At 43.3% G+C, this 24463-nt stretch overlaps 1 protein-coding gene across 3 annotated transcripts in view; it reads left to right on the top strand.

Annotated features, from left to right (window-relative positions):
- Window positions 1-11632: 11632 nt before the first annotated feature.
- Window positions 11633-24463, top strand: part of ST8SIA5 (ST8 alpha-N-acetyl-neuraminide alpha-2,8-sialyltransferase 5) — a 44909-nt gene continuing 32078 nt past the window's right edge. For all 3 annotated transcript variants that reach the window (XM_086479722.1, XM_086479721.1, XM_086479720.1), the window contains exon 1: window positions 11633-11763. In XM_086479722.1, coding sequence (XP_086335848.1) covers window positions 11633-11763 — 131 coding nt within the window. The remainder of the gene's footprint in view (window positions 11764-24463) is intronic.

Below are 24463 nucleotides of genomic sequence, written 5' to 3'. Positions count from 1 at the left end.
TTTCAAATGATTTCATTTTTGTTGCCTTTAAGATGCTTTCAGTTCTAGGAGAAATAGTATTTTAAAGTATCTGGCTTTCTTATATTGTCTGGAAATGTAACTCCCAGCCTCTCCTCACCCCAGACCATTTTTGAATGTTACTGGGAGGAAGAACTACCACGACTCCCTGTATTTGCCTTGCCTTCCTTTTGACTGTGAGAGGAGGGTTAACAGTAGAAGTGGGAAGATGGGTTAGCAAAGGGGAACGCTAGTCATGTGGACAGAATGCCAGCAGCAAAGCTGGCACATGTTGTTTCATTCGCATGAAAGTATGTTTTATTCATTTGCTGATGATCATCTACGGCAGCTATGAGAGAGAAAAAAGAGGACTAGAATGTTACTGGAAATCTAGGTGAAATTCGGTAGCTTTGTCCCCCTTCAATGGTAGGTGGCTGCTGGAAATGTGAGTTTCTGTGACAGTTTCACTGGAATTAACATAGTCACTTTCAGTGGATTAAATATTAAGGGAAAAACATTCATAGCTCACTTCCTTATGTTATTTACTTGGCATTAACTTCAATTTGTTCTCATGCTGTTTTTCACATTTGGCCTCTCAACAGCGTTTAGACATCCACCATGCAGATACCTGCAACTGAACTGGTCATCCCAAGCTCTCGTTACAGTCAGGAAAGGCAAAGGCATTTTTAGGGTGTGATTCACTTGACATTGCTTAGAAAATTACTTTAGGGTGAAAAGAACTGCCAGTGTCCATGGAGTGTATTGACTAAATCTCAGCTAACCTCACAGAGGATTTCGGTAGGTTTTAGGCACATGCGTTTGTGCTGGGAGTCAGGTACATCTATGTTTAGTGCTATTAATATCCAGATTTCCTGGTTCCCAGGAGCTGTCTTAGCCAGATGATCCTGGGGCGTGTCAAGCAGTTCAGGACGGCAGCGCTTAGGAAACTGAATCCTGTGCCCAGTCAGGTGGATCCTGCTCTGGCAATCCTCAGACTGACAAAGTCATACGTTAAAAGGCAGAAGAGTTTTTTTGCCTCACACGAAAAATGGAAAGCTTGGTGTGGTTGTCCTTGTTACTCCTGCAATACACCTGCAAGGCCAAAAAATGCTATGATCGCTTGTTCAGAAATGAGGGAAGAGATGCTGAGGAGGGTAAAGATACTCATCTGCGTGGCATATGGAGCATAAGGTGAGGTGACTAAGCGGTAGATGACTCCGCCGCACCAGGCAGAAATCACAGTTCAAGTGCTGGAAGCAGCCATGCTTTCGCAGAAGTGACGTTTTGTCTTCCCAAGCCAGCCTGGAGATCTCAGCACTGCGGCATAGCTCTGCCTGAAGTCATGAAGGAAGCCTGGTGACACACGGAGCTGAGCCCAAACCTCCTCCTAATTAGCAAATGATAGTTAGGGCTGTTGTACCCCCGCCTTGGGATGAGGGTAAGGATGAACCCGGCTTTTGGCCTACTGGGAGAAGTTTAGAGTTTTACATTAAAAAAGAAGAGTTCTGCAAAAATAGCAAACTAGGGAATAGTTAATTATTTTTTAATTGAATCTGTTACTTTTAATATTAATAACCTATTATAACCAATGCGGTATGAAACACTTGGAGCTGTTTGAAGTCAACTTGGATCGATATTGTTGAACGATAACTTTTTTGTAGCTCTGTAAATTTTCACTAGCTGCTGGGAAGATATTTTTAACATGAATATATAAGTTCTGGAGAGCAGACGTGCCTTGATGGGAGAGTGGGGGTTGCAAGGAAGGGCAACAGACGTGTAATGCAGAGTTAATGGCTTTTCTGCATAGTTCAGGGAAAGGTGGTGGCAGCAGCTGGTGATCTCAAGTATGTATTTAACATTCAAAGTCAAGCTCTCCTCTGTGTAGGGCTGGTCAGAGCTTGCAGGGGTTTATCAGGTGTGTGACCCAGAGCAAGATGTGTGTTCTCTGAAGCTGGTGACCGTCTAAACTGAGATCATGTGCCAGAGCACAATGTTTATTGTGAAAGCACTGATTTTTGCAGTGGCAGCCTATTCCTCTGCTTCATCAACTGGAAGGAGTAATGCTGAGGAAAAAGGTATGTCCTTCCTCTGCCCAAATCAGGTGGGTGCTGTATGTGTAGGTCTGAACTACAGCTTCCTTGGATTTCCAAGCCAAACCTGTAGTGAGGTGAGGGGATAGCACCTGAATATGAGCCGTCAGAGGGAAACTGATGGCTGTGCCATAGTTCTCTGCTGCGCTGAAAGGCCTTAAGTTCCCTATTGCTTTGTGTTTGATAATGTACATTTTTCAGCTGGGAAAAGTGAGTGGAAAAACTGCCCAGGGTGGTGTGTTGTGGGGGATGGCTTCAGGGCTGAAGGAGGAAAAGCAAGAGAAATTGGGAGGCTAGAAAGCTGTATATTAAAAAGGGGTAAGGGACACTCTTCATACACCCTTTCAACCTTTCTTCTAATTTCCTTGTCTGATAAACCTTAGAGCAAAAGTTTAATCGGTTTATAATGACTGTATACAACAGTGTAGCATATATCCTCTATAATATCTTTGTCTTTGCCACAGTAAAAAAAAAAAAAAGGAGAATTTAATGTGTTTATTGCCCCTTTTATTAAGCAAATATTTTGTCCGTGATTCCAACAGAGGTGAACTCACAGCATTGTTCTTGTTTGCCAGCCACTCTCATAGGCTGCAAGGACCCACGAACAGTAGAAGTTACAGTTTTTGTTATCACATCAGGGAAGAGCTTTCCTCATCAATTAGCCGACTTTTGGACGTGTAAAACTTGCAGTGTGAATCTGGCACTGTGGTTCAATTTTGTAAGCGCTGCGTGGATTGCCAAAGAGGAATACTGATTTGTCTGTTCCTGTGTCATCCACATCTGTGAAATGGGAAGCAAGATAACGTCGCAAAATGAAGATCCAAAACGCAGATACGATATTTAATATCAAACCGATTGTAAAAAAGCAACTGTCTGATGTAGAATATCTTCATTGGTGGCTTTTCACTGTTCATTAAGCATACTGAATTGAAATACATACAGTTGAAAGTTAGATGCATTGAGGAATGTGTTTGCAGACTGAGCCCGAACAAACATGTTTTTACTGTGCTTAAGCAGTTTTCTCTTCTTCCTTTACCCAGGTCCAAAGCCTTACTCTCACTGCCACTAGCTATTTTGGTGCTGCTGTTCGCTCATGTGGATCTTATTTGTTGTCGTTTGACAGAAACTAAAAATGCGGCTCAGAAAATGCCTTACCAAGAGTAATTTGTTCCCAGCAAGACCTTTCTAGCTACACAGTAACATGAAAGCATCAAAGTGCCAGGAGAACTTTTTAAAAATAAACTGCCCTGATGCTAAAATAAGCTTTAATTGATTGAGAATTGCACTGAGCCTGACAATCTGAACCGTTTATTATTATTTTTCCTTTCAAGCTTCAGATTCATGTGATTTAAAGTGACTAAATTACAGTTCCCACATGCCTCGCTACCCACACTGCGTGAAAAAAAGCCCCCACACAAACTTCTTAGCTCCAGAGGAGCTGCTGGATACACCTGGAAGAAAATAAAAACGCTGATTGAAAGTGAAGTTTAAATAAAGGCGACGATGATGGGAATTTTCTGCAAAAACCCCACTATTCTGGCTAAATGCCGTGCTGTACTTCCCTCTTCTCAGAGAGAGCTCTCCTGGGGATGTCTCTCCCTGTCAAAGACATTTCCTTAATATCTGCTCGCAGAGCATTGGATCCCGTAGGCCAGATGCTGTTGCAATTCCCTGCGTTGGAGATTGATAATAGGCTGTGGAAAAACTACCTCTCTGTCTTCTCCATTTTAGGTTTGTAAAGAAAATCCACAAGCAAGTGGCTGTACTCAGCTATTTAAATAAATAACCTGTTGCAGGCTCTCTAGCAAAACGTCGACACCATCACCAGAGGCTGCTGGTAAATGTGCAAACTTTCTGGCTGGTGGAAAGGAGGCTGTACTGGCCATCCTGTGCTAGCTAGAGAGAAGTAAACACTGGAAGCAGGGGGAATACAGCAAATGTCGGTGGGGTCAGTTATGAGGTTTCCTCTCGGATGTATGTTGGGGAGGATGGAAGTCTGGTCAGACATCAGTGATAAATAGTTTACTTTTAAAGGTATGCCAGCCATGCTCATGGCATGTTTTAGTGTGCACGCACGGATCACTACCTTCAGCCTGGGGAGTGTTTTCAGACTCATGCCAGCATAATGGGGCTCACGGGTCACGGGTCGCTGGAATTTCCCCAAGGGCTATGCTGTGTTCAGGTCAGAACAGCTCCCAAGCTAGCACCAAGCTTCAGTTGAGTTTAAGATCTCACTGCAAGTCCTTATCTGTATCATAGCCTTGGATAATTCACTGCAGCCAAGAGCGAAACAAGGATTTTCGTTTAACTCCCAAAATTTCAAGAGGAGGAAGGTGCTTAAATTGCAGCCCTCAATCTCCCAGCCCACGTCCGCACTGCCTGTGACAGTGCTGTGACGTTTACGTTTGCAGAGCTGGCAAAGCTCAGATGGCTGGCAGAGGTTAGGGGCGATCCAGATCCTGGCTACAGATGGGTTTCTCAGTCTGGGTGGCTGGCCGTCCCCTTGGGGTTCCCAGACTTGTCTGTCAGCAAAATGGACCACCGTAGCCTTGGGTTTGCATCCCAGTATGTGTTTGCAAGCTGAGCCAGTTGCATGTCATCAACCATCGCCTCTAAATTGCAATTCCTGCTCTCAGTCAAAGGGGCTAATAGATCCCTCGCTCACCTTTCCTTCTTGCCTGTTTAAATTATAAGTTCTCATGGCAAGAACTGGCTCTGCTAGTGCCCAGCTGCAGTGTTTAGACACAGTCCTGTTCCAGGAGTGGTCTCCGTTTGCTACCCTGACACAGATAAGCATGGCCCGGGGATTCATGACAGATCGCAGATCCAAAGAAAGGAATTTGAAAGGGTCACCAGTTTTATTAATAGCCATCTCTATAGCCACAGGCAGGTCAGACTGGCCACTGCATGGAGCTTAAAAGCTGAATCTGTGCTGGCACAGGAGGGGCAGAATGAGATGCCTAGCCACAGTACTGTGGAGATAGAGATTTCTTTCTTTAGGGTTGGTTGTCCAGATTTCTGATAAGCACTTCCACAGTGCCAGAAGAGTGAAATAAGATGTATTTCAGGAAGAGTGGGGATTTTTGAAGACTGCAGAAGCCAGGTGGGATTTACTTTTTTTTACTTTTTTTTATTTTTTTTAAATTTTTTTTAAATTTTTGCGATGGACTGAAGCAAGCACAGACTAGCATGGGCTATTTAAAAAATCATGATGTGTCTGAAAACATATTGGCTGTGCCTAGAAGAGTAACTCAGGTAAACAAGCAGGCTACCCAAGACAACACTTGTTGCCTAGAGTTTGTAGTTTGTAACGCAGTCAGTGCTGTGGCGGGACACCATGAAGAATGGTTTGAAAGCTGAATGTCTGGACTGCTTGACAGTTTGTGTGAATTGAAGCTGATGGTTAATTCAAGAGGAATATACTTCATTCCTCTGAATGCAAAATCAATGCAGAACGGTGGTAAAAAGGCAAAGCTAACTTTTCCTAAATAATTTTCTATAATAGCTCTCTTCTGCATTTATAAGCATAGTGTAAACTTTTTGAAGTACTTAATGAGCTGATTATTCAGAGGAATGTTTTCTTTTTCATTTTTACCCCCATTCTGACTAGTACTACTCACTGACACAGCAAAACATATTCCAAGATCAGATTCATTGTCTCTGTGAATTAAATCTAACTTTATATGCTGTATCGAAGTTTTTTTAAATATCTCAGATTAACACTTTTATTTTTTGCTGTAAAAATGTATTGTGAAAATAGTGAAATGGTTATTAATTGGGTTTTTCAACATTAGGTAATGTGTGATCCTTATTCTGACCATGGGAATTATTTTTTTGTTGTTGTAGTGTTAATGCTAGAATATTTTCAGCAAAAAGAAGTATCAACATTTTCAACTGCCACTAAACTTGTAAAGTGAGTGCTGCTGACTCCAGCACTTTCCAGGCTTTCACTAGCAGGTTTTAAGTGCGATTTTTATGGACTAGATGGGAGTTAGGACTTGCCTGGCATAGAGGCAGGATCATGTTCCTATTCTGGGAGCAAGTGTTGGCCATGGGAACCCTTTGACCCCTTCGTGGTTCTGCCGACATGTCAGCCCTGTTGATTTGGTGCTTAATCCAGAGGTCTTGTGCAGTGCTCTGAAATCAAACTAAAGCTTTTAACAGGTGATTCCTGTAAAAGCAATTTGGTCCTGTTTCTTTTTCCCTGCAGAGAGACTGAGCTTCCATCGCTCGCAGTTATTTGCAGGGTTGTTGTGAGCCTGTACAGGATTGTAATGATCTCACGAAACTTTCTCTATTTTAAAGGACTCTGGAAATGACACTGTGACAGCAAGGCTGTCCCTAGCATTGAGCCAAGCTTGGTTTTGCACTTTGCTATACCTTTTAGCAAGCGCTGCTGTAAGGAGCTGTTAATAGTAAATGCACTATAGCCGTGGCAGCCTCTGCATTAGAGCTTCCTACCAGTGAGAGGAAAACCTCATTCCTTTTCCAACAGAGATGGTGTCAGCAGTGTAAAAAAGGGTTATTTTATGCACTGGGTCATTTCTCCCTCAGTGCCTATATGTGACCATTAATTGGAGGGAAACAGGTCATGATTCAGTAGATGACGTGATATATATCCAGTGTACAGACCATGTGTTATCTTCAGGACACTTCCTCCAATTCAGGTAGCTCCACAGGCAGGAGGCCCGGTGCCAAATTAGCTGTTGTCATCCCCTCATGGCTTAGCCTAACGCAGAAGGAAATAAATGTTTAAATCTTAGCTGAATCCTTTCAGCTTCCTTCCATATCCCAGTTTAAGACACATGGATTTGTGGCCGTGATGGAGGACTAGACATTGTGCTTGCATTATGCTAATAAATTCATGTTTTATATCTGCAAAAGAATTAATATTGATAAGCATATGTTTATGGGTTTCATATTCAGCAGAACCTTCCAGGCACACTACCTATGTGCCAATGCTTTGCAAAATCAGGGATCTAGCAGTTGACACAAGGGTCGTAGAAATTGTAAATAGACTTGATTTAATTTTAATTTAGGGGAAAAAATGAGATAGTGAAAAGTATTCTGCTAAAACCTTTTACAGCCCTGCTATGCTTTGTGTGAAGTTCTTTAATCTGCACGGCAGTCATGAAGAGAAGTGGAGAGTGGCTGAGCAGGCAGGGAGAGAAAAAATCCTGAAGGGGAACATGGAGCATGTTTTTCTTTACTCTGAACCTGTACAGTACTGTGAGTTTGACATGTCCAGTTATGTGTACCATGATTTAAACAACGACCAGACAGATCCTGCTACCTAAGACACTAAATGCCCTTGCTTTCATCTGAAATTAGAATGCATAATCAGTCAAACACTGATTCAAATGACAGGTTCAGTGAAAGGCACTTAAGGAAATTCCCAACCAGTCCTGCCCATCAGAAGTGAATTTTTCTGTTTAATTTGGATTAAAAAATAAACTGCAGCTTAGAATTATGGGCTGCATGTTGTCCTTTCAGGAGAGAGAGATGTGCTTGTTCCCTGCACAAGAGAAGTGGAGTCTGACTGCTACCAGGTTTTGTCCTTTTGCTAATTTAGCTTTCCTTGTGTGGAGCTTCAGAAACATGGTCTTGGTGGTTAGCCAAGATTTCTTTGTCTTTGAGATTCAATGTTAACTTTTTTTTTTTTTTTTTTTTAAATTCAGTTCTGCTTCATTTGGACTTAAGTTTGATACCCCCATTGGAGAGTATCACTATCTGGAGCATGTTCGTGTTTGTGTTAGAAGGCTTGGAGCCTCCCTGCTCAGGCTGGAGGAGTTTCTTGTGACAGATTAGCTATGATGATATTTAGTAAGCAGCTCACATACGACAAATAAAGGCCAGCAATGTGTAAGACAGGCCGCTTCTGGCAGCTTCATATTATGATAGTCTATGAGCAGTTCCATTTTGCCACTTTTGACTTAGCTTCTGAAGTCCATACTTCAAGAAATGATACAGGAATATCCTTTCTGAGCTTGCGCATATCGTGCAGCTTATCTGTCTCTCCCTCCCCATCTCATATGAGGTATTTTGAGTAGCTGATACTAGCTAAAGGGTACCTGATCCTCTGGTGTCGGAAGAGATCTTATTTACTGGGTTCCTGTGCTCTGGCGTGAGGCTGACTGGAGTATAGTGTGACGTGGCCTGGACTCCCTGTATGTTACCAGTGCCGCTGTAGCTACATTGCCTGTTGCAGGGTCAATGCCGATGTGACAGGCAGTCAGTACTGTACACAGCACCTGAGGACCACTCATGCACAGCAAATCCGTGTTTGCAACACGACTTACTGTTATGTCCTTTTTCCCTGAGCCTTTCTCAGGCTCTGGAGGGGCTCTTCTGTTGCTCGTTGCTTGCCTAAGTGCAGGGTGTAAAATAATTTAAAAAGTATTAATTTCTTCTCTGCAGAGGCCTGATGCTTTCAAGGAGGCCTGTAGTTGACAAGTCGAACTCTCAAAGGGCCCCTGGGAATGAGTGCTGGCATTGCATGTTCAGCCCTTCTGCGTGCACTGTATGACTGTTTTCACTCACAACAAATATTGCAGGCAACCTTGAGCATCCTTTGAAAATCTGTCGATAGACATCCTATTTCTTTGTGCTTGTGCAGAGCTGGTCTGCTTCCAGTTCTGCAGTGTTATTGTAGTACTGGGCTGAAGGCAGCAAACATATTTCTTTTACATGTGGCATCAGGAACGGTGTCTGCACAAGATCTGGCACAGAAAACCCTCTCCCCTTATAAAATATATGTCTCTGCTTTGCTTTTTTGCTTTAGGTGTGCAGCTCTCCTGCACACCTCTCAGGTGCTGAATCTTCTGGACAGCCCTGATACAGCAGAGAAGGATGAGAGGACACGGAAAATCAAAGACTCGACTGAGAGTACATGATGCTTCCGGGCTGTTTACTGCAGCTCAGGCCGACCATCATTCCAGGAGAAATAATAGCTGCTAGGCTTATGAGTTTGGTGCGCCACGGCACAGATATCTCAAGAAAAAAAAAAAATCACTTTGAATGGAGGGGAATAGAGGAAGAAAAGCTGAAAGTGTTTTCACCAAAACCTAGGTGATATTAAAATGTGCAAAACTGGCATCACACCCATAGAAGGTCATAAGGAGCCAAATTCTGCTCTCTAATACTTTGCTGTTACTGTAAAATAACTCCTGGAGCAACCAAGACAAATTTCTCGGAGAGGATTTCCAAAGCTATCAGTAAAAATCCAAAAAATCAAAGCATGAAGTACCTTCTCCTTCACATCTGTACTTACTGGCCATACCTCTCAACTTCTCCATACAAATCTGCCCGTGTAGTATCTTATGGGGTCCCAGCCTGGGATTTCTGATGGCTGCATTGCAATTCCTCTTACTGAGAAGAGTGGCTAGATCCATCTAAATGGTACAGTTCTGATATGGAAACATTCTCATGTTATATGATCTTACAGGAGTTGATAGTTAAACTTATTTGGCTCTAGAGCTGATGACTTTGACAAGAGGGAATCAAACCGCTTTTGCTATTTAATTTGCAGTCCCCTGGTATGTGTATTATTCCCAGTACAGTACAAATAAGTGCATCCAACTCAGTTATTTTTCTAACCAAAATATTGTTTTTCTTCTCCCGGTTCAGGAAGACCCTGAACCACAAAATGGTAGGAGAGTGTTTCCAAGGAAGTATCAGTATGTCCTTGCCCTCTTCTTCTGCTTTTCCCTGTGTATCCATCACTGGCCACTGCCAAGGACAAGGCATTGGGCTGGATAACCTTTGATCGGACCCAAGATCACCATTCTTTTTGTATGCACAGGTGATAATTGAAGCATTTAGCAGGGTTCACAAATGTGGAAAGCTTTGAAAGAGACTGAAGAAGGCAGTGTCAAGTCTGGATCCCTACACCTTCTCTGTAAAGTCAAGGGTGTCTGAAGGGCTGGTCCCTCTGGGGATTCCTCCCTGCAAGAGCTCAGGGCGACCAGGTTCCTACCTTAAACATTTCTGTTACTTTTGTTGTTGCTTAAAATTAGGTAAGGCAAAGCCTGCTTTAGGCCTTGATTGTCTTGCCTAAATTACTATAGGTCATCCTGAGGACTAGCCCTGGCTTCAGGAACCGGGCTGAAAGGGTTGCACAAACTTACCTTTGCCCCTTCTTCCCATGCAGCACCAATTACAGCTGAGACCAAGTCCAGAAACAGTCCCTGTTTGCTGCTTCACACAGCTGGGCTGCTGGCACACTAGAACATTTTGCATACGCTGATTTAACTGTTGGAAAATTTATTCACACAAAAATCTTGCCATTCTCTTAGACAAAGGATTCTTTTCCCAACATTTTGTTGTCAAAATCCTTTTCCCATCTGTTATTGGGGCAAAACAACCTCCTAGCCAGGATGTTTCACTCAAGGATAAAGCTTTCATTGGAACTTGTTTTAAGAAGTTAAGGGTTGGGGGGGGCAGAATTTGCTCCCAATGAAATCAGCAACAAAATTCCCATTGATTTCCCTGTGAGCTGAATCAAGCCTCTCCTGACAATGGGGAGGTTTTTAGAGGAGTTATGATGGCCGTGGACAAGGTCTTGTTGCTTTGCCCTTTCAAAAGAGAACTGTTTCTGGTGGAGGAACAATCAGAATATTTGTCTCTTTAAATGAATGGTTCTTAGAGCCTGCACTGAGAGGCAGTCTCCCTCTCTGCGGCTGTGAGGCTACTCAGAGCTTCCAATAAATTAGCATGCAGGGACTGAGAGCTCTGTCCTTGAAGAGATGCACAGCGACCTTGCTTATGCTTACTCTGGAGTAATAACCGGGGGAAAACGTAGGAGCCCGAATAGTGAGCGGTGTATGCTAAAGGCACTGCATTCCGCATGCAAATGCTACAGTACCGAAGGCAGAGTACGGACGGCACGCTGCAGCTTTCCTGCTAGCCTGACCAGATTGCTGCTGTTGTTTTGGTTTTGTTTTTTTTTTTTTTTTTTTTTTTTTTCAGGGGACTGAATGAAATCCTCATGATCGTTACATGCTCTTTCAATAATAGCACACCCCAGTCACGTTTCCTTGCAAGCGCGTTTCGCTGGAATCACTGAGCAGAAGCAAAGAAGAGCTGACGACTATGTGTTTCCAGCGCGGGTTGCCGGAGCCCTGTGTTTGCCATTGGCTGCAGTTTTCTGGTTTATTTGCAGCTTCCCCCATCTGGAATATGAAAATGGGATTGAAGTAGATAATTGCTAGCAGCGGGTTTTCAAGAGAGGCTTAGAGGGAACAGAATGCCTCTTGCACAGCACAGGCTGCCTGCACTGAAAGAGCTCTGAGAGATGATTTTAGATGTTACCCACGTCTGAATCTCCTGGAAACTTTACCATGGAAGCAAGCAATTGCGCACAATCCTGGAGCTAACATCCAAAAGGGGCAAGGAAGGGGCAGCAGGGCCAAACAATGGGATACCTTGTCCTTGGATTGCTCACAGAAAAGCCAGCAAGCCTTCCCCTCCGCTTCCCAGCAAAAAGGGCATGAAGGCAACAATGAACTGAATTTTACCCAGTGGAGCTTCAGTGACTTTTAAGAAGGATGGGATACACTGACCCTTCATCAAGCAGGGATTTGCTGGGAAACAGAACTTTGTTCTTCATATTCATCTGCGCCTTTGCTGTGGTCACCTTGCTGCAGCAGATCCTCTATGGGAGAAACTATCTCAAAAGGTAAGGGGGGATTTGAAGGAATAGGAAAAGTTGTCTGATCGGAGTGAATGGAGACAGAGACCCAGCCATACCATTGTAACGGTTCAAACCACTTCTCGGTGTGGTGCTGGCAATATTAATATCTTGTCAATCCAGGAAGGTGCATCCAGCATCGGTACTGCCTGTTAAAAGGAGAATGTTAGGCAGGATATAATGATTTCTTAGATTGTGTTTTAACCCTCAGCTGTTTTAAAAATCTACGTCTTACTTAACTTGAACTAGACTGACTTGTACCACCTGAGTATTTGCCCCTGATCAGAGCCTGCCACATAGGCTTTTCAGCCTGTGTAAGTTCAAGCTGAAATGGCTCGAGGGGTCGAATTGAGGTAGCATGCTCATTGCCTAAACTTTAATGACTTTAGAAACAAACATGCAGACGCATTTCCTAAAATCGAAGCGGCAATATTAGTGTTCCAAATAACCGAGAAACAGCACTTTATTTTTTCACTGCTGTATTCTCATGGATTGCTGCTGAGACTGCTTTGTTGTAGAGCACCTCAGTCTTTGATCTGAAAATGGTAGTGCTCTTTTTACAGCAAACACCAGTGGGGATCTTCGAGTGTTTAACCTTGACCCAAGTAGAGTTTATTTTACTTAAATCCAGTTTGAGGTGTTACAGCTTGTATGATTTTATAAAGGGGAATATTTCTCTCACAGGCTTTGAGGTAAGAAGGTTTCAGTAGTGTAGGCAGCTGCTGTGGAATTTTTCACTATAATTCAGCTGCGTTTAGTTCTTGCCTGTTTTGCAACTTGCATAGTTGTTTGCCTTGTGCCAAAAGCAAGCAAAATGCTGACAAATAGCAAATGTTTCTCGCTGCGGGGTTGGGGGGGGGACGACGACACCAGCAAGCATGATATTAATATGTATAGACAGGAGCATTGTAGTTTATCCACAGAGCAGTTTCTGAGCCTTGCTTAGAAGTGAGGCCTTGGCTGGGGGACTCTGTCTGCTTTTGGGCACCTCACTTCCAGAAAGATGTGACTCAGTTGGATGGAGCCAAAGGAAAGCAACAGGAATGATCAGAGATGTAGAAAACGTGTTTGTTAGGCTTGGAGAAAATTGAGGGGAGACATGATAACTGTTTTGAAATAACCAAACTATTTCCACCAAGAGGAAGGTAATAAACACATTTCTGTGAAGACTCATGACACGACAAGAAGTCATGGGCTTAAGTCGCAGCAGGAAAGATTTGGATTTAACCATGAAGGGAAACTTTTAAAGAAAAAGACTACCTGAGGAGGTATAAAATCTCCATCTTTGTGAGCATCAGGAACCTGTTAGGCAGGTAAGGGTAGTACCAAGCCGTGTTGCTGTGGAGAGGATGGCTTTATGACCAGCTGAGGTCTTATTTTCTCAGTTTTTCCCATTTGCCCTGAAGGCCTTGCAACCCTACCAATACTGCTTTTCTAAGTCAGAATTACTCCAACAGGATTAGAGCAGTGAAAAACAAATGCCAAGTATAAATTCAAATGAAAAATGGCAAAGTAAGGATAAAATGATGAGAAGATGTGTCTAAAACTCTTCCAGTGACTGATCTTTGTGGCCAGTCTCTGTCCTGCCTTGTGCCTTGGGAGCTTCTCCTGTCATCAGCCGGCTGCAGGGAATTAAGAAAAGGGTGATGTCCGATTCCCAGGATTGCTAGGAGGAAGTCTGGTTCTGAGCACTCTGCCATCAAAGAGGCTCAAGCAGGAAGATGTGCACACATTTTGTCACTTTGACTGGAAAACACTGTTTATTTATTTATTTATTTATTTTTATTCCAACTTGTAATGATTTGTTTCGTTTTCTTTTTTTAAATCACGTGAAAGAGTCTCAAAAAGGGTTCCCCCCTGACTCAGAGCAGGGAAAAAGCACTTTGGCTCCTTTCTGCTGGGAAGTGGTAGTTCCCACCTTTCATGGAAATGAAAATGCAGGATGTGGCAGACTCAGGCTGTCAGTTATTAATGATAGAAAGGTGATTTACGTAGCAGCCTACGTTGTTACCATAATATTATCGTGAAGGTACTTTTTCACTTTTTCTTTCCCTCTCTCACCCTGCAGTACATTACAGTGACCATTCCTGGGCAGTTTGATTGCCAGTCTGCAGCGTGCAGGGGTAGCTGTGACCTTTAAATACTCTTTTCTTTCACAAACCTCCGGTGTCAAGTCCCCTGTTAGAAGCTGACGCCGGCTGTGAGGTTCCTTGGACACGTTATAGCTTGTACCTCCGGGAACCCTGGTGGTGCTGGTGGTTTTGGAGAGCATCCTTGCAGAGGGCAAGTGGGATATTTATAGCTTTGATGCTGCTTGCCAAGCTGGAGCCTGGGGACGCTGCCTAAACCTAAAGTCGTTTACTTGCTAGGATTCAACACACTGTTTGTTTTATGGTAACCTTTGCTTGCCTCCCAACATCTGCAGCAATAACAGGCCCCTAGGCCTTTTCCCAAGGCAGTGGGAAGAAATTCCCTAGTGTATATAAAGAAACCTGAAAATTGCCCTGCAGTGCTATTCCAGGAAATATACAACGCTTTTAAGCCTAAATATAACACAGGGCTACCTTGTTTCTGGGCAGGAAGATGGTGGAAATGAGTAAAGGCCAGCAAGGCAGGGGGAATCTGACCTAAAACAAGCAGCTTGGGCACAACACAGGGGACAGCACAGACTAGGGACTGGTCCCAATAACCGGTGTGGACAAAGGAACCCTTTTTCTGGGAGAAAGGTGGAAAAGTTAGCTGTATGGCTGTGAGCTGTGCCGTGCTGCTTGCCCTTACAAGCAGGGAATGGGTTGGTTTTATTGCCATAAAAAACAAACTGAAGGTCTCCACGGAGGGTGCCATGGAGGTTTGTGGTCCTGCGTTTTCCCACAGCCATGCTCCCGAAGGCTGGCTGTGGGGATAGCAGGACTGCAGAAGGAGAGGATGCTCCGGGAAAGTAACTCTGCTCAATGAAATTTGATAAGTGGCCCAGACTCTGGTCAGGTCCTCTCTTTGCCCTTAATGAGATATTAATGAGCTTCTGGCATTGCTGGAAGAAGGGGAGAATGTAGAGATTGAATTTCTAGGTATTCACATGTTTTTCACCCACCATATAATGTTCTCTGCTCCTTCCCTGGCTGTTTTGAACCGTGTCATTGGAAAGCAGAATCCTGTCCACGTTTTTTTCCCCTTTTTTTCAGTTTTCCTCCAAGTGGGATGGACGTGGGTGCTCTCAGCAAGGCCAGTGCCTCGTCCCCATAGTAGCAGCTAAAGTCCTAACGAGAGAGTTAAACTGCAAGCTGGAGAATGACATCGGGAAGCTTTGGTCTCTGTAGCTCCTGATCCTGAGTAAAAAGGATGATGAAATGAGATATAATTAAGGGACTTTAATACAGATCTCTGGGGTAATTATTTTTATTTTAGGATTAATACAATGATTAAAAATCTGCTGCATTGATCTGCTAAAGTAGGTTAAATGCTCTGGACTTCTGCTCAAATGCAGAGCTGCTGCTTGCTTTTGTATTGACTCATCTTTCCAATGCTCGGTTTTCCGCTGAATTTTCTTTTGAATCAGATGCTTAGCCAAGGGCTGGCCTTTCTTTGTGAGCTCTTGTTTGGCCAGCAGGGAATAATCCTGGATTACATCAGGAAATCACCACTACAGTAAAAAATGTTGAAATGGTCACTGTCTTCATCTCCCAACCTGTCGTACTGGGGAGACCAATAGGACAGTCCTTGCCTGCTTTGGCAAGGGAAAAATATCAGAGCAATACTTTCCCATATACCAATATTCTATTGGCAGAAAATTCACTAAATACTGCTTTTTTTTTTTAACAGCTGACTTCTGCACAGGGCGAGAGTCATCTGAAGAAGAGAATCTTTCCCTTTAAAACTATTTTTTTTGCAGCCAAGTGAGGGGACTTCAAAGCTATTAAAGACTTTAAACAAAGATTACCCTGGGATCTGTCAGAGGGGACACGTGCAATAACTCAAAGAATCACACAGCAAGAAACAGCAAACTTTCCTATGCAGGCAGCCTGCGTTATCTGAAAGCTTTGCATCTTTTGAATAAGAATAAAACATCACTTTTGTTTGTGTGTACCCTATAGTTAATATCAGATCCTCACAGCTTGAGGTTATACCACCATTTTGGTATTTCTGAAGCAGTTTTATCCAACAGTTGCAAATGAATCCCCAGACTTCTTTACCCCTTTCCTTGCCTATATAAAAAAGATAGCTTATAATAATGTTTTTTGCACAGCATGGGCAAATACGGAATAAACCCACAGAAAATAAAACAGGACTAAACCTTCAGAGATCACTTAGTCTGTACCATACTATAAGACATGGTCATGTCTTAGAACTATAGAATCGTTTGGGTCGGAAAAGATCTTTAAGATCATCAAGTCCAATCATTAACCCAGCACTGCCAAGCCCACCACTAAACCACGTCCCCAAGTGCCACATCCGCATGTCTTTTAAATACCTCCAGGGATGGTGACTCCACCACTGCCCTGGGCAGCCTGTTCCAGTGCTCGACAATCCTTTCGGTGAAGAAAGGTTTACTTATATCTTATTTATATATCTTATCTATATCTATATATCTTATCTTACATATCTTATATCTTACTTATACCAGAGACAGCAGTGGTTATGATGCAGGCACGGGGGCTGCATGTGGCCTGAGTTGTATTTTGTCCTAAGCTGGGCTCTTGAGGGACTGCAGTTCATGTCAGTTGAGAGCTCCTGCCCCATACCTGGCAGGTGCTCCTCTGGCCTGTTCATAACACCCTGTGAAGATGTTAACCATAAGACAAGACCATCTATTCCAGTGTTTAAAGTCTCTTTCCATTTAAATGTTTTTCCCAAGAGACATAAGCTGAAGGTCACCTAGTGAGTCACCTCTCTAACACACAGCTCCGTGCCCTCTCCGTTTCTATCCAGACTGAAACACCATCCCAGTGACCCACGAGTCACCTCACTGAATCCTTGACGGGGCTGCAGAGTAGGTCTTGGTTTTGGTTGGTTTTCTTCAGAGCAGAAGGGCACTGGAAACTTCAGGAGACATCAAAATCTTGAAGTTGTGTACACCAATATGTGTATGTATGGGGTATGGCCATCATCTTAAAGTGGCCAGATCTAGTCTAGTACAGCAGGAGAAGCTGAGAATCCAGCCATGCTGTTCTTGCTGCAAGGTGTTCCCAAGAGCATTTAAAGGGGATGGGGACCAGAGTGCTGACATCCCCATCGTGCCTGACTAACCTTGTGAGGACAAGGAGCCGCATCAGCTCCCTGAGAGGTAAGAGGATCCCTGCGGCCTGTGCTGGGGGACAGCTCCAGGGGAGAGATGGCGATGGGATGGTGGGGGTAGAATGAACAGCGAGCTGATAGATATTAACTCAGCTGCCTGCAAAGTCATCTGCCACTGGTCATCCCATTCCCTGTCTCATTGCTGCTGTTGGTTGCTTTAGGTAATGCTCCTGCCTCCCCACATCAAATAAAAGGAAGAGAGCTCACAAGTTCATGGCATGCGAATGAAAGCTCTGCAAGAATTTGCAAACAATCACAACTCTCTCACAGGCTGCAACAGAGACTTTTATTGTGGAAAGTGTCCCAAAGCCAAAACCTTACCTTCTGCTACTTGGAGGTTTATTCTGATCCATAATTTTAAATTGCTTTTAAAGAAAAGCATCAAGTGGCTGAAGTTTTGGTACCAGAGCATGAGGGTATGTTATTTCCTCTTTTGTGGTCCCTAGCAGTGCTCTTTATGGCTTTGATGCAGAAAACAGGCAGGGTTTGAATCCCTGCTCCCTCCAGACTTGCTTTGTTTCTAGCATTGGTGTGTTGCACCTCTGCTGTTAAGATGGCAAAACCACTTGCTGATCTAGTCTGTGAACTGCCAGTCCTTCTCCATTTCCCAGATGACAGTAAATTAAGATAATGGAAGTCAGTTATTTCAGTATTTCACACGTGCAAATTGCGTTTTCCGGAGCGTATCATTCCCTAGTGTGACACCATAGTGCCTTCTGAGCTCAAACCGCTGGAGATATGAGCCAGTACACAGTGACCTCCAGACACTTGCCCCTGTTGCTGTGACTGGGGCCACGCAGCAGCCACTAAATCGGTTCCTGCAAGCCCACCCTGCACAGGAGTAGTTGATTTGCCCAGGGTTTGAATCATGTTGCACTGTAGGAGCTCTGCAGAAGCTTCTTGCCCTGGAGTAGTTAATTATAGGCGCCCCATTTACCAGCCAAAATGTGGCCATTATCCTCACTGATTAATACAGAGACAATTAAAACCTAATTCTGATTCATATAATATCCAGTAGAAGCTTGCTTCAGTCTAACTTTGTTGTGTGGGGATCTAGGCCTACTTCCGTCCATGCAAACAGCTCTTTTTGAATATTTGGCTGAATGTCTAGGCTAACTCCACTTTCGGCACTTTACACAGATCTGTTGCCTCTGTGTGACAAAGTAATGGTTGAATTTTGCCAATGCCTAGCATTCAACGCCTGTGAATCAAAGCCTTTTCATCCAAAGTAGTTTAAACCCCGTGACGTTTCTTTCAAAAACATCTCTGTTATAACCTGCCATCAATTTGTTTTATGTCATTTTGAAAAAAAATTTGCTGCTTGGCCTCTGTGTGTACGGGCAGGTGCAAAGTCCAATTTCACTTGTGTTTGTAGAAAGCCAAACCCAGAACTCAGTCTTCCTGCTTTGAGTATTCCTTCCCCACAGCCCCAGTGCTGTCGATGAAATATTTTGACATGCTTATGATTTATCAGCAATTAAAAATTTATTAATGGTGTGAACTAGATCAAAAGGTTGAATTTCACCAGCACTTAATCATTAACGGATTTAAAGATTAACAAGGTGATTTAGTAGAATATATTATAATTAGAACAGCGACTTAATTACAGATTTGAGAATGACAAGATTCACACTTACTTACTACAAGGTATCCTACATCAATCTCTATCTATCTATATCTGTCTGTCTGTCTGTCTGTCTCTCTCTCTCTCTCTCTCTGTCTGTCTCTATCTCTATCTCTATCTCTATCTCTGTCTCTATCTCTATCTCTATCTCTATCTCTATCTCTATCTCTATATATGTATAAATACAAACACAGACACAGAAAGACAGACAGAAGTATTTGGATCCAGTATAGACACCCACACTGATGAAGCCGAATTCAAACCCATAGATAGGTAGAGAGGGGGCTGGAAGAGGCTACCCTGTAGTTAGAATTTCCCTCTTCTTGAGTTTAGAGTAAATACTGACAATGCATCAGCATTCCTCAATGAGTGATAATTGAGCCTTGAGATGGTTGACTTCTCACCCTGGCCAGTCGTCAGCTTTGTCAGCAGACGGTCTTTAAACCGAAAGAAGTCTATGCCAGAGAGACGTCCCAGCTCAGGGGAGGTGCTGGTCACAGCCAGCTGCGATCCAGGAGAGCTCAAAGGGTCTTCCTTCGAGTCACGATTTATAGGATCCGAGATAATCGACTTTTGTCAGGTTCCTTTCCATTTCAGCCCTACTTGGGTGATGAAATATTCTGGTACTTTCTGCCAGTTGCGCAGGCCTAGAACTTGCTAGATTTTGGAGTTCTGGTATCACCCCCTTTGGGCCATGACCCAGGTATGGGCGTACTAGGCTGCACAGCAGGGGAAGCAGGAGCCAGGTACGTTAAGGGGGTGCCTTAACCCTCTGGTACGCTGGCTTTCCCAGTCCATACCTGACTTATCCTAGGTTGGTGTGTAGCCCAGGAAGGGGGGACTGCACCAAGTACCAAGCAGCCCAGGAAGCCGGGTGGGAATTGTACCACCACACCCAGCTGTGATCGATCACATCCTTGACTGCTGAGCTCCGTGGCCAGGGGTGCAGACCTCCTGCTAATTCGGTCTTTTATTTTTAACCCGATTGGAGTTTTCTGATTGTTCTTACACTTGCTGGGTTTGGTTCAGACATAATCTCTGTGCAAAGCTTTATATTTTCTTACTTTCTCTGTGCCTCGTTCTTAACCTTGGTTGCTTTTTCATTTCATTTCTCATTTTTTAATTCAAGTGTATTCATTGCTCAGCAGTCCATGGCTCCCTCAGGCAAATTGTGGACTTAACCTCTCATTTATTTGAGGCATCCTTGCCCTCTGTTGCTTGCATCCATTTTGCTTTTTTGTAATCCCCGCAGATAGTCACTGTCCTTCCACATCCTCTTTATTTAGTTAGTTTTATGCTTTAGTTCTCATGATGAAAATCTTAAAAGCAATTTCTGTCACTGGTAGTTTCCTGGCACTTCCCATAAGAACAAATGCAGCCAAAACTAGGCTTTTCACAGTCCTGGCTGAAAATCTTGGGCCATCAACAGTTTGGAGGGCTTGCAGAAATGGTAGGAGGAGATTGTGCTTTCTGCTTCTGTGTGTGGAGAGAGAGAATAATGCCTACTCTTGTGGCTGGTACTGGGTACAGACACTGACTCTAAATGGCATTTTACTCTTCGTCTTCAGCATGAGTCCTCAGTGCAAATGGAGCTCTGTGGGCATGTTTACACTGGAGAATATAATGCAGTGTAGGAACATTTGTCCTGGTGCTGAATGTGTTAGTTTTGGAAACTTGAGATGCAAAGCAACTAGCTCAGTCAGATCTCTAATGCTATAGTGAGATTACTTTTGGTACCCATGCTGCATCAGGTATCTTTGCAGAGACCTACCGTCTCAAATGTCAGAATTTACTGGTGCTTAAAATATTTGGGGTTTCCTGTGAGTCTCTGTTCTTGGTGCTTGGTGCTTGATTGGCCTTTTTTCTTGAAAATAAAACTACCTGCCTTACTGTCAGCTCATTCTGGTGTGGGTTTTGTGTTGCCTCTAATTATTACAGATAATACTATTTAAATTACGAATAGTTATGACAAATAGAATTGATACAGATTATCTGTTACTCCTTGTGTGTTTATCTTCCAGCTGCAGATGAGAAAAGGAAAGATTGCATTGTTTCGAAATGTATGCTTTGATGCCCTTGATGTCCAAGTCAACACTTCATCCTGTTTAAGCAGACTGGTTGAATGTTGGTGTTGAGTCTATTCTATTTTTCCTGGGAAGTGATTTTAGACCAGGTTTTTCAGACATTGGGTGTGAATATCTGATGCAAGGTTTAACCCAAATGTGAAATGTGCTACATAAAACAAAACCTTTTTCTGTGTAATAGTGGTTATAATCCAGAAGCTTCCCACCTATGTTTCCAATTTTGCTCTTTGTGCTAGTCACAATATACTCCTCCACCATTTTATTACAACCATTTCCCTCTAACGTGTAGAACCAGGCTTGTCCCTGGTATAATACTGCATGGCCAGGTGTGTAGAGTAACCAGATATGCCCATTTCCCACATCCGCCATCCATATTTTGCTTTTCATGGGATCCATATTATTTCATTTCTTCCTTTTGCTATGATTATACCATTCCTGCTCTCCCACGTATTTTTGTACGTGTTCAAAACCTTTTCTGATGGTCTTCTCCCACTGAGATAGCAAGAAGCACTCAGCTCAGCAGTTACCCACTGTCAGTCAACTTGCAAAGCCGCAAGTCACCGGGACAGAGATTGGTCTCTATTAGTGCAGTGAGCAGAGGTATGTGTGTGTATGTATCCAGACCAAAACTTGCATTTTCCCAATTTTACTGGAGAAATAAGTGTTTTTCTAAACTGGACTGGTCATATTCAACCCTGCTTCCACTGAAAGCAAACATGACTTTTGCTATGGACTCACGTAAGAAGCGGAGCATCCTGCTCAAGTACATGGGTTGGCCCCAGAAATTTTTTCTTTCTTTGTGCTGTGCCTGGTAGGGTTATGCCCATGGATTCTCCACTGAAAGACAGCAACATACACATGGTATTTTTCTGGCACTTTAGCACAGTTGAATTGGACCCGGGCTGCTACAGGCAGACTTACGTCTCTTTCTTTTGTCTGTGCTGTGTCTTTCTAGATTGCTGTGCCTTGAATATTTGTTTCAAAATGGATTGGAGTGTTTGAAGTGATATTAAACTATTCAAGCAAGCATTTGGCTTTCTCTTGTCACTAACTTCATTGCCTGCAGTGACTGTAGTCTGGCCCTGTTTTCAGGAAAGTGTGTTTTTTTTAACACAGAGGCTGTTCTGCCTTGATTCTGCTGGGTTGGGTTTGATCTCAGCGTCTCATTGTTACCAAGTGGGTGCTTTACTCCTTTCAAGCCCCTCTGATGTCTTTTCAAGCTCAGTGTAAATAAACTTGCTGTTCCTGGCCTGTGTAAAAAAAAAAAACAACGGATCCTCATTTTTTTCTCCAAAACTCTTCTTATTGTTACCTCCGTTGGCTGCTGTGCCTGTCTTTACTTGTGCAGGCTGTCACATTGGAGACTCTTGATATTCCCCTTTCTTACCCAACCTTGTCGTACTCTGTGATCCATTTTAGTGAGTGGTTTCCGTCACTCACATCTGCAGGTCATTCATGCATACCACTGTTTTCATTTTATTTTCCATACACCCTGTGGACTCAGTGACTCATAGTTTCCTTAGTTCGCAGAAAGAAGGAACTGGATCTTCAGCAAGATTAACCATTGGACTCTCCAATAGCTCTGTGACATCCTTATTAGTAGGCTAGGGACATCACTTTGCACTTTCAAAGAGAGTAGCATGATCATTTAACACTGAAGTCTTCAGTTCCTCCTCTCAAGGTCACAAGAATTATGAAATGGGGAAACTGAGATACAGTGACAGTAAGTGATTTTCCACTGTCTTTAGGAAGCCTGTACATGGCCTGGACTGTCTGTTTGTCAGGGCAGGGACTCTATATGGGTTCTGTGTTTGGGTACTATGTGACGGTGTGGCGCAGCACCGTGACCAGGCCTGTAGAAATATGGTTATAAAATTATTAATGATGTATATGGAATTAATGTACCTACTATTAACTTGTAACTTAAAGAGGAGCCAGAGATACAAAAGCTGGGCTTGCTGTCACCTCCTAATGGCCTTTTTGCTGGGGAAAATGCATATAGAGAAGGAATATGAGAACTGCTAGAAAGAGAGAACGGGAAAAATAAAGACAAGTAAGAGAGGGAGCTTAGAAAGAAAATGAAGTAATTTGCCTTGCTCTTAGGGTCGTTTGTATATTCCTTTCACCCCTTCAAAGGAGGACTCTGTAGACTCCTCTGCTTCCCCTTGCTTGAACATCTGTGGTAGGCCAGCAAGCTGAGTCAGATTCTGGCTTAGCTTCACTGATGTAAAATGACATTGGTTTCTGGCTGGATTTGCTTGCTTTTGGGTTTAGTTTGCCTCTGGTAGATGCAGAATGGAGGCAGTGGTAGCTGTCACCTTGAAAGATGAGTGGAAATAGCCTGCTAGCTGGGATTAAATGAGATGAGCTGGTAGTTTTGGGGGAATGAGTTGGCACTGGAGCAGCAGGTGCTCTTCTGTGCTCTCTTCCCACAACTCCTGCATGATGCCCCTGCTGCTGCTCAGCCTTTGTTACCCATAGCACTGATCACTGTGTTACTCAGCCACTTGCACCAAACTGCTCTTATGCCTTGAAAGCATGTGGATCTCTCCTAAATAAATTCTGCTGCACACATGGTCACGGCCTGCTCTGTGGCTGGAGCCGAGACCAGACCTCTAGCTGTGCTTAAAGTCTTTTGGGTCTTCTCCAATCTCATTGCCTTTAAAAGCCTTGCCTTCTTATCTAAGCTGAGTTTTCACCTTGCCTTCCCACTCTAGAAAGGCAATGAGACACTTCTGAGGTAGGGTCTCAGAGTGATGGCAGCACGGATACAAAGCTTCTTGCCGCAATCTATCCACTTGCTCATTCTCGCTGTATAGTTCAAAAACCTTGTAACTGGGTGACATCCTCTGCCATTAAAACCTCTGCTTGTGCAGGAGTTGTTTCTTGTTTGGATTGTGGCAACAGGATTTTTGCTTTGCTTCCTGCTGCTTCTTGACAGCTGGTCTTGACAAGCCCTTCAGAATTACTGCTGCTTTGTTAATTTTCTGTTTTTTCACCCCCTCCAGCTATGCTCACATTATGCCAGGGTTTATTTGACCACATACTGATTCAATGTTTACGGTTACCAATTAGGATCAAAATATTGTTTTGACATTTACCTGAAACTCAAGGTTTTTGTTGCTAAGACAGTCAACTTAACAGAGTTTCTCTAATGCAAGGCACAACATTGCTCATACTCGTATTTCTTAGGGGTAAGTCCTGTGATTAGTTATGTCCATAAACCTTCGTGAGAAATTTGCTTATAGTGAATGGGCAAAATATAGCATCTCTGCACTAAGAGTGTTTCTGGTTATTACATCTTTCAGAAAGTCTTCCCTTGTCGTCATCAGCATCATGCGTTGGGGAAATGTACCAATTTTAGAAGGAAATAACTTTAGGCCAAATTGAGCAAAACGCGAAGTTCCACCATCGGTGATCGTTGGTAATGACCCTAGGCTTAAAATTAGCTTTCTTTTTTTTTTTTTTTTTTAAAAAAAACTCATTGACGTGAACTGTCTGAATTACATAAGAGACCTCTATGTCTAAGTAATTTCCTCTGCTTTCCTTACCTTCTTCTAATCTTTCCTTGCCCTCTTTTTTGTTCCGCTTCTTTTTCCCTTGCTTTTCTGTGTTTCCATCCTGCATGTGCTTTTCTGTTGCAATTCTGATTCACAGAAGCTTGATTTACCTCTTCTTTGTTTACCTC

Source organism: Leptosomus discolor, chromosome Z (genome assembly GCF_034619465.1).
Source record: "Leptosomus discolor isolate bLepDis1 chromosome Z, bLepDis1.hap2, whole genome shotgun sequence".
Taxonomy (NCBI): Eukaryota; Metazoa; Chordata; class Aves; order Leptosomiformes; family Leptosomidae; genus Leptosomus; species Leptosomus discolor.
Note: the sequence above shows the minus strand (reverse complement) of the source record. Positions and strands in the feature narration are given on the sequence as shown.